Here is a 13,347-nt window from a genome sequence, read left to right as displayed (position 1 = left end):
ATGTTAACAGTAGGGAAACTGGGTGTGAAGTATTTGAGAACGCCCTGTACTTTACAACAATGCTGTACATCTAAAACTGTTCTAAAATACAAAGTGTTGTGTTTTTTTTTTTAATTAAAAGAAGAGAGAGAGATGTCATCAAAATATCCTACAAGGATTTATTAGAAAACATGCCAGGTGAGGCAGGGTTCCTTCAAAGCAACAATGGGAGAAAGTATAACTTAAAAAGAAGACAGTACACTGAACTTGCCATTAACCACGCCCGAGGGGGAACAGAATCCGAAGCCAGGGGCGAGCCTTGTATCTGCAGGCTGTGCCCAGGCCCAGGCATGCTGGGAGTGTCTCTTTGCAGAAAGACTCACTTCATGTACTTATCCTGCTGGTCAGCCAGGATTTTGGCCGATGACTTGGCGTCATAGAAGAGCTCACTGATCTCCTCAACGTGCTCTTTCTCGATGCTGTCCTTCCCGTTGATCTTAGCAAGCAAGTTGGCCGGGGTCAGCAGCTGCACCGAGTACCTAGAGTGGACAGGAGCCAGGGCAGGAGTGAGATGGTGGCCACAGATAGGAGCCCTTCCACTCCCACAGGAGCACTGGCACCAGGGGCTGAGCCCAATGCTGGGCTTGAGAAAGCTGCTGCAGACACAGCAGACAAGGAGGCGTGAGAACTGTCATTTTTCAAAGACCTGCAAGATCTCATAGAGGGGTCAGAAGTCACCAACATGACCAAGTCCTGCTCCCCAAATCTTTCAGTCTGAAAGTTCTCCAACAGGAGGGGATTCCACTGCTGCTTGAAAGGGAGCGCAAACTTAGTGGCAGGTAATCCAAGGTCCAGATCAGGACTGTGACAATGGCAGGGAAATGAACACAGCCACTGTAAGCACATGCCCTATCCAAAGGTACGAACATCCAGGAGATTTAAAAAGCACCACTCCACCCGAACAAAGCAGCTTGCAATTCTGCTTCAACCTTGGGAGTGGAAGAAATAGGGACAGGAGCGACGTCATGATTTCACAAGGAGCCAGAACACTTAGGAGGGACATCCTCCATAGGCAATGGCTTTGAGCCAATGAATAGTCAGGGAAGCAGTCCATGTCTGCACTCCTCCTCACGCTCGCCTACACCCACCACTCCTACCCGAGACACGCCTGGGGGACAGAGCCAGCTGGGCGAGGGGTAAGGAGGCGAGGTAGGGCCCAGCTAATGAACTCCCTGCTCTGGACCCTGGTCTCTGGTCTGTCCTTTTCCTCTAAGGCAGCGGTTTTCAACCTTTGGGTCGCAAACAATGAAAATACATCCTGCATATCAGATATTTACATTACGATTCATAACAGTAGCAAAATTACAGTTATGAAGTAGCAACGAAAATAATTTTATGGTTGGGGGTCACCACAACATGAGGAACTGTATTAAAGGGTCGCAGCATTAGGGAGGTGGAGACCCACTGCAAGGGGTCTGACCTGGGGTCAAAGCCAGCCCTCTACCCAGGAGTGCACCTGCTACAGGACAAGGGGACGTCACCTGTTACTCTCACTTTTAAAACACCATCATCTAACTATTCTGCACTCCACAGCACCATGTCCTGGACAAGATCCATCATACCAGTAAGAACAGACATGGTCCTATGCTCTGAGAAGGGGGCCTGCCTTTATGTCCCCACAGGCCTTGCTGAGAAGGCACCAGTGGGGCCTGGAGCAGCTCCAGGGGAAGTGGCTCACCTCAAAGTGGTCTTGGTGCCAATCTCCCCGAGGTGGTTCAGTGCCTCCTCACTGATGTTGATTCCCTCTGTCTGGGCACGGATTTTAATGATCTTTTGAAGGAGAAAAACCATGATCAACAGTAACCAACCTCAAGTCTCTCATTTATAAAGTGCTTTAAAAACAACCTGGTTAAGTGTTTCTCATCCCATCATTAGAGCAGCAGAAGCCCAATCCTGGGCTGGTGGGGCAGAGAGCCGACCTCTCCTTAGGCCTGCACTCACCCACCTCTGCAGTGCCATCCACACCGTGCATGGCTTTTCAGCCAGGGTGTTACATTCACACTGACTGAAAAGCAGCTGGTACCCCTGGAGGAGTCAACCAGGGTAGCTCAGCTCCTACCTCCCGGTCCTTCCCACTCAATCCCCAGAACCAGAAAACTGAGGCCTCTCCAAAACCTGCCCAGGCGCCCGCACAGGCTCTACCCCTCCTCTCCAGGGTGGACACCACCACCTATAAGCACTCAGGTAAGAAGAATGATTCTTTGTTTGCTTGATAAATACGATGGTTGAATAAATCAAAAAAAGTTACTTTTAAAGATTTACCAACCCTCATAACATCACCCAAAGATATCTAATCTATCAAGAAGAGGCTGACGCTTGCTGCAGTTTGAAGATCCCAGTAAAGTTGGATGGGAAATGAGCTGGCAGTGCGGACGCAGTAACACAAGTGGCACCGGGATCCTGCAGCGCACCAGCACTGAGTGATAAGGGGCAGCTGGGATAATGATGTTGTGTGTTGTGAAGCCGAGATAACTCGAAGACTTTGAGCCTCATATAATACAGGAATTTTTCACTTTGGCAGCTTCGTAAACAAGATATCAAGAAGCCCTTGTTTAAATTAAAACCATAAAAACACACCCGAGTAGAGGCACAGAAAGTGGGAGAGACTGAGCCCCTGCTGAAGCCTTCCAAGGGGAAGAGCAGGAGCAGAGGTTGAGGATATAGACATTTCAAACCTGGCCTTTCAGCTCTCAGGCAGAGACCCTGAGGACAGGGGCTGCAGGGGGAGGGAGTTCAGTGTCTGGTGGCTCTGATAAGGGGCCCAGGACGTTACCTGCTTTGAATGGGAAAGGTACTGCTCAGTAAGAAAGCCAGGCTCAGGGCCAGGGCTGTGGCTGAGGTGGTTAGGCCAGCAGCACACATCGGGGCAGGTGGCCAGGTGCTGACAAGGAAGTCTTTTACTCTGTCAACAGACTCTGAACTCAGATTTTTGTATGAAATGCTCTGATTTCTAAATGTTGGCAACTATGTTTGCACTGCACCGGCCACATTAAACCTTCCTGTTCAGCCAGGGTATGACCTCCATCAAAAGAATATAAGCTTGTGCATGAGGGGTTCCACCACCTGGGGTCCAAAGCTAAATGCAGCTGAGCAGGGAAGGCCTCAATGGACAAAGGGCAGGGAGGGAGATCCCTGCTCCCTCCACAGGACTCCCCTCTGACCACACAGTCAGATCCAGACAGGTTTGTGCTCCAATACAAAAAAGGGCTTCTCATTGCCAGCTGGGGACCAACGAACCTCCAGGTCCTGTCAAGAAAAATGTCCCCTGCAGCCTTCAGAAACTTTAGGGCGATGCAAATATTTAATGCTGGAGCCTGCTCCAGGGGAAAGCTTCAGCCCCGGGGATTTCATCTTTAGCGAACTGCACTGATTTGGAAGTTGGGCTTCAGGAATGTCAGGGACACTACTCTCTCTCTAGAGCAGGTCAGAGCTATACCAAGAGCTCCTGTTTCAGACTACTTGGAAATGGACAGTTCATAAATTAGATCTTTAATCATTTAATAACCTGCTGGGATAGTTTATGAGGGTGTCAGCACTGATGGCAGAGTACACAAGTTACATTTGCTGTTTTTTAAAAACCTGCCCCGGGCTCCATCCAATAAAGACGCCGAAGTTCTCCCTTGAACCCACAAGAACAAGGCAATGCCCATGCTGGCAGTCAGTCGGTCCCCTGCTAACCCAGGAGGAAGCCTGGCGGAGCCAAGATGGGATCAGGCTGGGAGCCTGCCAGCAGCTACTGCTCTGGAGGCACAGTTGGAGAACATTCCAGGGGAGATCAGACTGTGTGCTCCAGGGTCAAATGGAGGAAACAAATGTGAACTGCCTCTCAGTGGTCCTAGCTCTGCAGCTTATTCTCTGTGACCACGGGGCCCTATTGTTCCCGAGTCCCAAAACCTGGTTATTGAAAGCTGTTGTACGGATCCCAGTGGTTGCCTGTGAGGCACCTGCAAGCTGGTAGTAACAGTAATAATTACTGCAGTAGGAAGGGATGGCCGGCCCTTCCTACTTCTCTAAGTTATTACCGCTATCTCACTTAGTCTTCATGACAATCTTGAAAGGAGGGAACAGATCTCCCAGTGAACCAGGAAGGCCAAGGCTCATAGAGGTGCACCAAATTGCTCATGTTAACTCAGCCAAGAAGTGCTCTGAGTGTGCAGGGCTGCCTCTCCCAGTAGGCTCCAGTCCCACGGAAAGGATGGGGAAGGAACCAACTTATCCTTTGCTTTTGCTTCTGCTTCTATTCCATGAATACCTTGACTTCAACCTAGCATTCATCCAAGAGCAAAAGACCATAATCTGATGACATGGCCTTCAGTCGTGGAATTACACAGTTGCTGCCGTGAACTACAACTGTTTCAGGTATTCTGTCAATGCTGGGTATGGAGGGAGACCTCTACTCCATGCTAACCCTTGCACTCCTGGGTACTGGTCAACAAGAAATGCTGGCAGGGCCAAGCAGGATAGGCCATACGTAAGCAAAGGGGCAGCCAGGGAGTGCACAGGAGAGGCCCTCAGAGCTCCAAAAGGAAAAGCCCCACCGATGAACTGCCAGAGGGACTCCACCCTGAACTGAGGTGTTTCTAGCAGATGGGAAGCTGGTGGCATAGTGCTTAGGAACATGGGCTTCAGGACCAGACAGCCTGGATTCCAGTTAGTCAGGCCTATCACCCATTAAACAGTGACCAGCTTTATGAACTTGGTAATTAAATTAGCCTAAGTCTCGGTGTCCTCATCTTTAAGAATGACAAGGATAACAGTTCTCCCTGCCTCATAGTTCTAGGATCAAATGGAATCATGCTGGCTAATCATGTCCATGGCTTTAGTACAATGTCCAACAAACAGTGCCTGTTCTCTGGTGAGAAGAGAGGGTCTAGGCAGAGCCTGTCAAGATGTCAGTGCTGTCCTGGTCCACTCTATGTCCCAGCCTTGGCCGTATGCGGACCTCAAAGTGACAGACCTACATGCTGGCAGCAAGACCATCTGGGGCACAGGGGGGCAGAGTAGGGAAAATAGTACAGCCCTTGCTGTCCCAGTGGGTCAGCAACCTATGGCAATGAGTAGATGGCCTGGGCTCTGCAGGGCACAGACTGGCTTGCATCCTTGACTTGCCACTTCATGACTCAGCCATCAAAAGGAAAAGCGATTATGACCGTAACGACTACTGAAGTACCAGTAAGGGGACTCGAAATTCTAAGTGTGCAGTGCCTAGGCACTGTTTAGCACACAGTTGGTATTTCAGCTCCAGATCAAGCAAGAGGCCATTCCTGTGGGAAAAACTAAGACTGTGCCCCTTGGGGTAAGGCCTAATCTCATATATCCCAGCACCCCCACCCCACCTGCAAATCTAACCCAAATTCAGCTCATGTGGAATTCTGAGCATGTACTCTGTGTCAGGGACTGAGTAAGATGCTTTTATGTACATTTCCTTCAAGCCTCTCATTATAAGGTTAGTTTTATGACCTCCATTCCATGTGCCCCTCTAAGCTCTGTGACCCTGCTTCACCATCATCTCTACAGCCAAAGCTACAAAACTATGCACCATCCCCAAAAAACCCACCACTAGTCAGGCTCTTTAGAGCAGCCAGGCTCTGCTAAGACTCAAATGCTTACCTTCTCCAGCTTCTATGCTCTGCTGGAGCTGGCCTGCTGTGGGTTCTGAGGGACAGAGTGCCTAGCTTTGCCCACTGAGCAAAGAGACCTCGGACAGGGCCTGGCTTGGGTCCAAGAGGCTATTGCCAAGTCATATTTCATTGCCTCTTTCCTAGAGCCAGTGGCCTCCCTAATGATCATCATCAAGTCAATATTTTTCATCATCCCTTTCCTAAGGTTTTGTGAAATTCAGGCAATGTCTAGTTGGCCCATCTGTCCCTCTGATGGGGGGGATTAAGGCTCTGGAGCATTGTGACTTGCCCAGGGCAGCAGCTAAGTGGCAGACGGCGGTGAGAGCTAGGTCCACTCTATGGAGCCTTTCTGCATGGCATCAGGGAACGCTGGGAGCAACTGAGGGAAGAGAGCGAGGAGGTGGGAAGGCAGACTCACCTGTTTCATTTCCTGTGGCGTGTACAGCATGGTCCGGATGATCATCACTCGGTCCAGAAGGTCGAGGGGGATGCCATGAGGAGAGGTGATATCCTCAGTACCCCTGCAAGAGCCAGAATGATCACATCACCCCCTGCCCTTTGAGACCAGGTTCTGGACATTGAAAACATGGTTGAGGTGCTCACCATGACAAAACAGCTAGCTTATGTCCTAAGTGTCAGAGCCAGGGTAATAGACTAACATTCAGGTATCATCAAAAGCAACTTCTCTATTTGAGAAAATATCAATACCATAGGAAATTTGGGAAAGAGGAAGAAAAGGCCACCCAAAAAACAAACAGCACATTTTCATATATATAGATTTTTATAAACTATACTAAGTATGTAGATTTTTTTTTTTGCTTTTGTCTATGTCACTTTAGTTTTAATCCATCAGGTATTTTATAAAACCCAAAACTGTTGGGCATTTAGGTAGTTCCAATTGTTATTTTTACTAATGATGCTTTGATAAACAATTTTATACAGTCAGTCATGAACATTTCCTCAGAAATTCTAGTAGTGCCTGATACAATCCTGAATATCTATTTGAATGGATGAATGAATGTCCTAATTTACAAAGCTACACAGTGATCTGATCTCATTGCATTATAGCCAACACTAGGTATTCTAATTTTTTAAATATTTTGCTGCTTCGACAGCAAATGGTTTAGAAAATAGAAGGGTAATACCTTGTTTGATTTTGCATTTCCTTTATTCATTTGAATGCTTTCCCTTATATGCACTAGTTATTTTATTTATTTTGGGGAACTGTCCAGTCATGCCCTTTTCCTATTTTCCTTTGGATTCTTAACCAAGCCATAGGAAGAACAGTCCAGGAGAGGAGCCCTGTTAAACCCACCAGGCCTTCAGGTACCAGCTGCCTGCCTGGCAGGAAGCGTGTTGGGCAGACCTGGCAGCCCATGGGCCAGGCTTCAGCCACAGTGTCCAGAAGCCTCAATCTTTGAGAGTCACAACAGCAGGTCTACCTCTGCACCATATCTGGTACCAGATTAAAGTCTACGGTCCTAACTTATCAATATAACAAAGAACAAGAATAGGTCATTTGAATTTAATGGTTAATATCAGAATACTTGGTTTCTAATATAAGTAATCATTGTAGAAATAAAACTTCAGTAAAAAAAAATCTGTTGAAATTCTATGTGGTCAGTTAAAGTGTAATGTATATTTATTACTGCAAGAATAAATGCTGTTTTGATATATTCTACAACAGCATGGACCTCAAAAACATTATGCTAAGTGAAAGAAGCTAATTATAAAGGGGCAAATACTGTATGATTCCATTTATAGAAAATATCTAAAAAAGGCAATTCGTAAATACAGTAGAATAAAGGTTACTAGGGATGGGGTAAGGGGGAAATGGGAATTACTGCTTAAGGGGTACAGAGTTTCTGTCTGGGGTGATGGAGAAGCTTTGGAGATGGATGGTGGTAATGGTTGTAAAACACTGAATATAATTGATACCACTGAGTTGTATACCTAAATGGCAAACTCCATTTTATATACATTTTACTATAATAAAAACAATCCAAAAAAGAATAAAATGCCATATTAGTGAACAATTGTTAAATATAAAAAAACTAGAGGTCTGATGTACGGAATTTGTGCAAGAGTAGGCCTTCCTTCCCCCAGCTGCCAGCACCGGCTTCCCTCTGGCACCTGGGACCCGGGCTTCCCTCTGGCCGCCAATAGGCACCAGGGACCCGGGCTTCCTTCACAGCCCCAGCTTCATCCAGAAGGTCGTCCAGAAGGATGTGTGGTCTAATGAGCATATTATGCTTTTATTATTATAGTTAAGACCTTTCAAAATGAATGGGGAAATAGAATAGCAAATACAAATATTATTATTATTGCTTTTAAAATGTATTTTTATTGATTTCAGAGAGGAAGGAAGAGGGAGAGAGAGATAGAAACATCAATGATGGAAATCGTTGATCGGCTGCTTCCTGCACACCCTCTATGGGGGATCGAGCCTGCAACCTGGGCATGTGCCCTTGACCGGAATTGAATCAGGGACCCTTCAGTCCGCAGCAACTCCAGGAGGAGCTCTCAGTGTGGAGCAATTTTGTTGACAGGGTAGCCATAATAGCCATATTACATTATAAAATTGCTAACAACAAACTGCAGTAATAATTATATTTTGGCTGAAAGTGCAGATTTACTCTTGTACCTGGAAGTTCATTACTGACTCTGGCCTCAGCCTAATACTGATTTCACCATTATGCCATTCAACAACTATTCAAACTATGTAAATGGTATGCCTTTTCCAGATGGGTGTGAGGCCACAGACGGAATTCTCCTTGGAATCCAATATGGTATATCTGTAGGAACAAGGAATTGTGCATCTAAAAAATTATCCTATAGACACACTTATATGGGTGCAAAAATTATAACGCAAGGGTTCCTCAACTGTCACATTTTGACATTTTGGACCAAATAATTTTTTTGTAAAGGACTATCCTATGCATTGTAGAATGCTCAGCAGTGCCCCTAGCTCTACCCCAGTGATGGCGAATCTATGACACGCGTGTCAGAGGTGATACGCGAACTCATTTTTTTGGTTGATTTTTCTTTGTTAAATGGCATTTAAATATATAAAATAAATATCAAAAATATAAGTCTTTGTTTTACTATGGTTGCAAATATAAAAAAATTTCTATATGTGACACGGCACCAGAATTAAGTTAGGGTTTTTCAAAATGCTGACACGCCGAGCTCAAAAGGTTCTCCATCACTGCTCTACCCACTAGATGCCAGCAGCACCTCCAGGCAAGACAAATAAAAAAATTTCCCTGGCTCTGAATCACTGCCTGATGGTTGTTTATATAACCTTGTAACTGCAGGGACACAGATAACACAAAGCTTAAAGCTTCTATGGTGACAGGAAGCACAGTAAAGAATACTTCTCTGGGTAACATGAAGGGTAACTCCCATAAGTCCACTGAGCCCTAAGAAGAAAGCCATTTGATTTTTTGATGAGGCTGCCAAGACAATTCAATAAAGAACAGTCTTTTCAATAAATGGTCCTGGGACAACTGGGTATCCACATGCAAAAGAATGAAGTTGGACAGACCTATTCCTTATGCCACACACAAAAATTAACTCTAAGTGATCAGAAACTTAAATGTCAAAGCTACATTAGAAAACTTTAAGAAATCATAGAGTATTTGTGACCTTAGATTATATATGAACCAGAGGCCCAATGCACGAATTCGTGCACCAGTGAGGTCCCTAGGCCTGGCCTGCAGGATAGGGCTGAAACCGGCTCTCCGACATCCCCCAAGCGGTCCCGGATTGCAAGAGGGCACAGGCCAGGTAGTGAATGATCAGGGCCGGGGAGGGACGCAGGAGGTTGGCCAGCCAGGGAGGAACTGCAGGAGGGCTCCAGGGCATGCAGCAAGCTAATCTACCAGTCAGAGCATCTACCCCCTGGTGGCCAATGCATATCACAGCAAATGGTCGACTGTCTGCCCCCTGGTGGTCAGTGCACATAATAATGAGCGATTAGCATATTACGCTTTGATTGGTTGAACGGCAGACCAGTGGACCGGACACTTAGCATATTAGATCAATTGGACATCAAAATTTAAAACTTGTGTGTCAAAAGAAAGACACAATCTAGAAGACATTGAGCCCTAGCTACTTTGGCTCAGTGGATAGAGCGTTGCCCTGCAGATTAAAGGGTCCTGGGTTCAATTCTGGTCAAGGGCACGTACCTCAGTTGCAGGCTCCATCCCTGGCCCTGGTGGGGGTTCATATGGGAGGCAATCAATCAATGTGTCTCTCTCACATCAATGTTTCTCTCTCTCTGTCTCTCCTCTTCCCTTCCACTCTCTCTAAAAATCAATGAAAAAACTATCCTCAGGTGAGGCTTAACAACAACAAAAAAGGCAGAATGTGAGAAAAATATTTGCAAATAATATATTTGGTAAGGAACTAGTATCCAGAATACATAAAGAATAAAAACAATAAAAAAAAACCTTCATAAAAAAATGGGCAAAGGATCATAAACAGATAATTTTCCCACAAAGATATACAAATGGCCAAGAGGCACATGAAAAGATGTTCAACATCACTAGCCATCAGGGAAATGCAAATCAATACCACAATGAGATACCACTTTATACCCACGAGATGGCTAGAATAAAAAAGACTCAATAATAACAATTGTTGAGGATGTGGAGAAATTGGAACTCTCACACACTGCTGGTGAGAGTGACGAAGTCACTGTGGAAACAGTCTGGCAATTCCTTGCAAGGGTAAGTAGAGATACCATTTGATGCAGCAATTCCACTCCCAGGTATGTATCCCAAAGCCCATCAAATGATGAGTAGAAAAACAGGCTACTAAATTTTCCATATTTTAAAATACTATTTATTCAGTCTTAAAAACAAGTAAGTACTGATGCATGCCATAACATGGGTGAACCTTGACATTACATTAAGTGGAAAAGCCAGACATAAAAAACACACAAGACTGTATGGTACCATTTATATGAAACTAGAGGCCTGGCACATGAATTAGTGCATGGGTAGAGTCCCCTGGTCTGGCCGGTGATCGGGGCTGAGCGAGGCCATCTTGCCCAGTCCCAATCAGGGCTGATCGGGGCTGGCCAGCCAGGGGGAGGGACTGTGGGAGGTTGGCCTGCAGCAAGAAGGTGGCAGTGTGTATCATAGGGACCGGTCGTAATGGTCACTTTGGCTTTTATATATATAGATGTCCAGAAAAGGCATTAAATACATAGAGACAGGAAGTAGGTTAATGGTTGCAAGGAGCTATGGAAAAACTAGGTGTGTGTGGGAGGGAGGAGTATGGGTGGAAGTGGCAGGGTAGCTGTTGATAGGTATAGCATTTATTTGGTGGGTGATGAAAACATTCTAAAATAGACTATGGTGATGATTACACAACTTTGTGAATATGTTAAAAAACCCTGAATTTTACACTTTAACTGAGTGAATTGTATTATGTGTGAATTACATCTCCATAAAGCTGTTCTATTTTTATTTATTGTTGAGAGAGAGAGAGAGAGAGAGAGAGAGAGGGAGGTCAATTTATTGTTCCACTTATTTACTTGATGCGTCAGGATAATACTCCAACCGAGCCACAAGGCCAGGACAAAGCTGGTTTTGAACAAAAGTGCCACTTGGGGTGTTCTGCCACAGGGGTACACTGAATTCCAACCTGATTGTTTCTTAAGTCTCCATGCTTTAAAGCAACAGTGACTTGTTAAGAAAAACTCCCACAAAGACTACTTGATCCCAGGGAGCTATTCTCCACAGGAAAAGAAGGCCTCCCAAGTGTTAGAGCTGGGATCAGGCCAGGCTCCTTTACACCTGACGATCCTGCAGCCTGAAAGGGAAAAGACCTCTCAAGGTAAAAGGAGTGGAGCTAGTGCAGCTTCACCTCCCACTGTGTCTGTGAATGTTATCTCTTCCCATGGGAGGGGGAGGCGCCCATGGAAGAAGCCCAGGGCCATGTGCTCCTCCGGGAATGACTCCACCTATGTACAAGGAGAGGTGACCCAGAGGATTTAGGGGGTGTCTGCACTTTCACAGCCACACCTCTCCATCCGGTACGGTCGCTCCCCACACCACCAAACAACATCAAAACTCAACCCTCCTCACTCACTGACCGGGCAACTGTGGAAAGCAGTGCAGGGAAGCCGGAATGGCATGGACTTTGGAGTCGGATGGCCCTTGCAGTTCACCTCCCGTGTGAATCTGGAGGTAGGTGGTCAGGGTACCTTGAGATTACAAGAGAAGGCCCGTGTGGAGTGCTTTGGACAGTTTCTGGCACAGAGGAAGCCCCCAATTACTGTGAGTTTTCTTTCCTCTCCCTTTCCTTTCAGGCTCTAAAGGTCAGATATGGGTCTGAAGGCAAGGAAGCTCAAACTCTACCTCCAGGGGTAGAGTCTGATGGGCGGCAAGTCAGATGAGGCCAAAACTATACATATATTCCAGAAATTCCATCATTTCACATCTCACATCTCAGAACATGGCTCTGAAGTACAATGCTCCGGTCAATTCCCAGCTGTGCTTCTGAGCTGTGTGACCCTAGCCAAGCACCCCTCCTGGTGCAACCTTGGTGTCCTCATCTGAACGAGAACAGCAGTCCCTTCCTCACTAAGTGGAGGTGAGAGCAGCAGTGTGCCTGGTACACAGAAAGAACTCCTCATACATGTTGGATATTTTTATTATTGATGTTTTGACATTATCATCACCACTAAACAAATTTCCCACTAGTGATTGGCATCAAAATCCTCTTGTAGAGTACATACCCCAATTTTGGTTACCTCAGTAGGCCTGCACAAGACCCACACTCTGAACATTTTCCCTCCACTTAGATGACTGCAGTCTGACAGCAGTGAGCAGCCACAGCTCAAGGAGCCTTTGATCAAATCAGTCAGGACAAGGCTGGGCCGTGTCTCCCAGGTTGCAGACTGACCAGAGCTCTGTCCCTACTGGCAAGTTCTGAGATCAAAGCCACCTTCCTATGCACATTTTTCCTGGATGGGACAGGACTGAGAGAAGGTACTCTAAGTCCAAGAGATCTTGCTCCTGCCAGAAGCTACCAGGCTCTACTGGGCTGGGTTATCCACTGTGAGGGAAGGAAGACCATTAGCAGAGCTCTGCAGGGGGTGCCATCTGTCCAGGCCGAGCCCTTTCACCAGCTGTCTCACTGTAGCCAGGCCTGACCAAAGCAAGGCAAGTACAGCAAATCTGCAGGGTCTGTGTGGCAGGGACACCAGGCTCAATGGACACCAGACCACATATTTGGTTTCCAGAAGGTGCCTAGGTAGCCAGGCTCCTCTCACCAACAGCTGTCCTGGACCTGTACAAGCTACCTGCTCTCCAAGATGGCAGAAAAAACCTGGGGCAACGATGCTATCAAGACAGCATATTTCAGGGATTCAAAGTGACTACAAGATATCTATACTAATAAAAGGGTAATATGCTAATTAGACCAGGTCGACTGGCCATCTTCTAGACATCTAACTTCCTTCTGGACAAAGCCATGGTGGTGGGGGTTGAGGCAGAGGCAGTTAGGGGCGATCAGGCCAGTAGGGGAGGGCAGTTTGAGGTGAGATCCGGTCGGCAGGGGGTAAGGGGCAATCAGGCCAGCAGGGGAAGGCAGTTGGAGGCAAGATCAGGCTGGCAGGGGAAGGCACTTAGGGGTGATCAGGCAGGCAGAGGCAGTTAGGAGCGATCAGATA

At 46.5% G+C, this 13,347-nt stretch overlaps 1 protein-coding gene across 1 annotated transcript in view; it reads right to left on the bottom strand.

Moving 5' to 3' along the window:
- Window positions 1-133: 133 nt before the first annotated feature.
- Window positions 134-13,347, bottom strand: part of RUVBL1 (RuvB like AAA ATPase 1) — a 37,153-nt gene continuing 23,939 nt past the window's right edge. The window contains exons 9-11 of the mRNA XM_006763217.2: window positions 6,079-6,181; window positions 1,718-1,809; window positions 134-518 (exon numbers count right to left, since the gene is read on the bottom strand). Coding sequence (XP_006763280.1) covers window positions 359-518; window positions 1,718-1,809; window positions 6,079-6,181 — 355 coding nt within the window. The 3' untranslated portion in view covers window positions 134-358. The remainder of the gene's footprint in view (window positions 519-1,717; window positions 1,810-6,078; window positions 6,182-13,347) is intronic.

This window comes from Myotis davidii, unplaced genomic scaffold (assembly GCF_000327345.1).
Source record: "Myotis davidii unplaced genomic scaffold, ASM32734v1 scaffold78, whole genome shotgun sequence".
NCBI classification, from domain to species: Eukaryota; Metazoa; Chordata; class Mammalia; order Chiroptera; family Vespertilionidae; genus Myotis; species Myotis davidii.
Note: the sequence above shows the minus strand (reverse complement) of the source record. Positions and strands in the feature narration are given on the sequence as shown.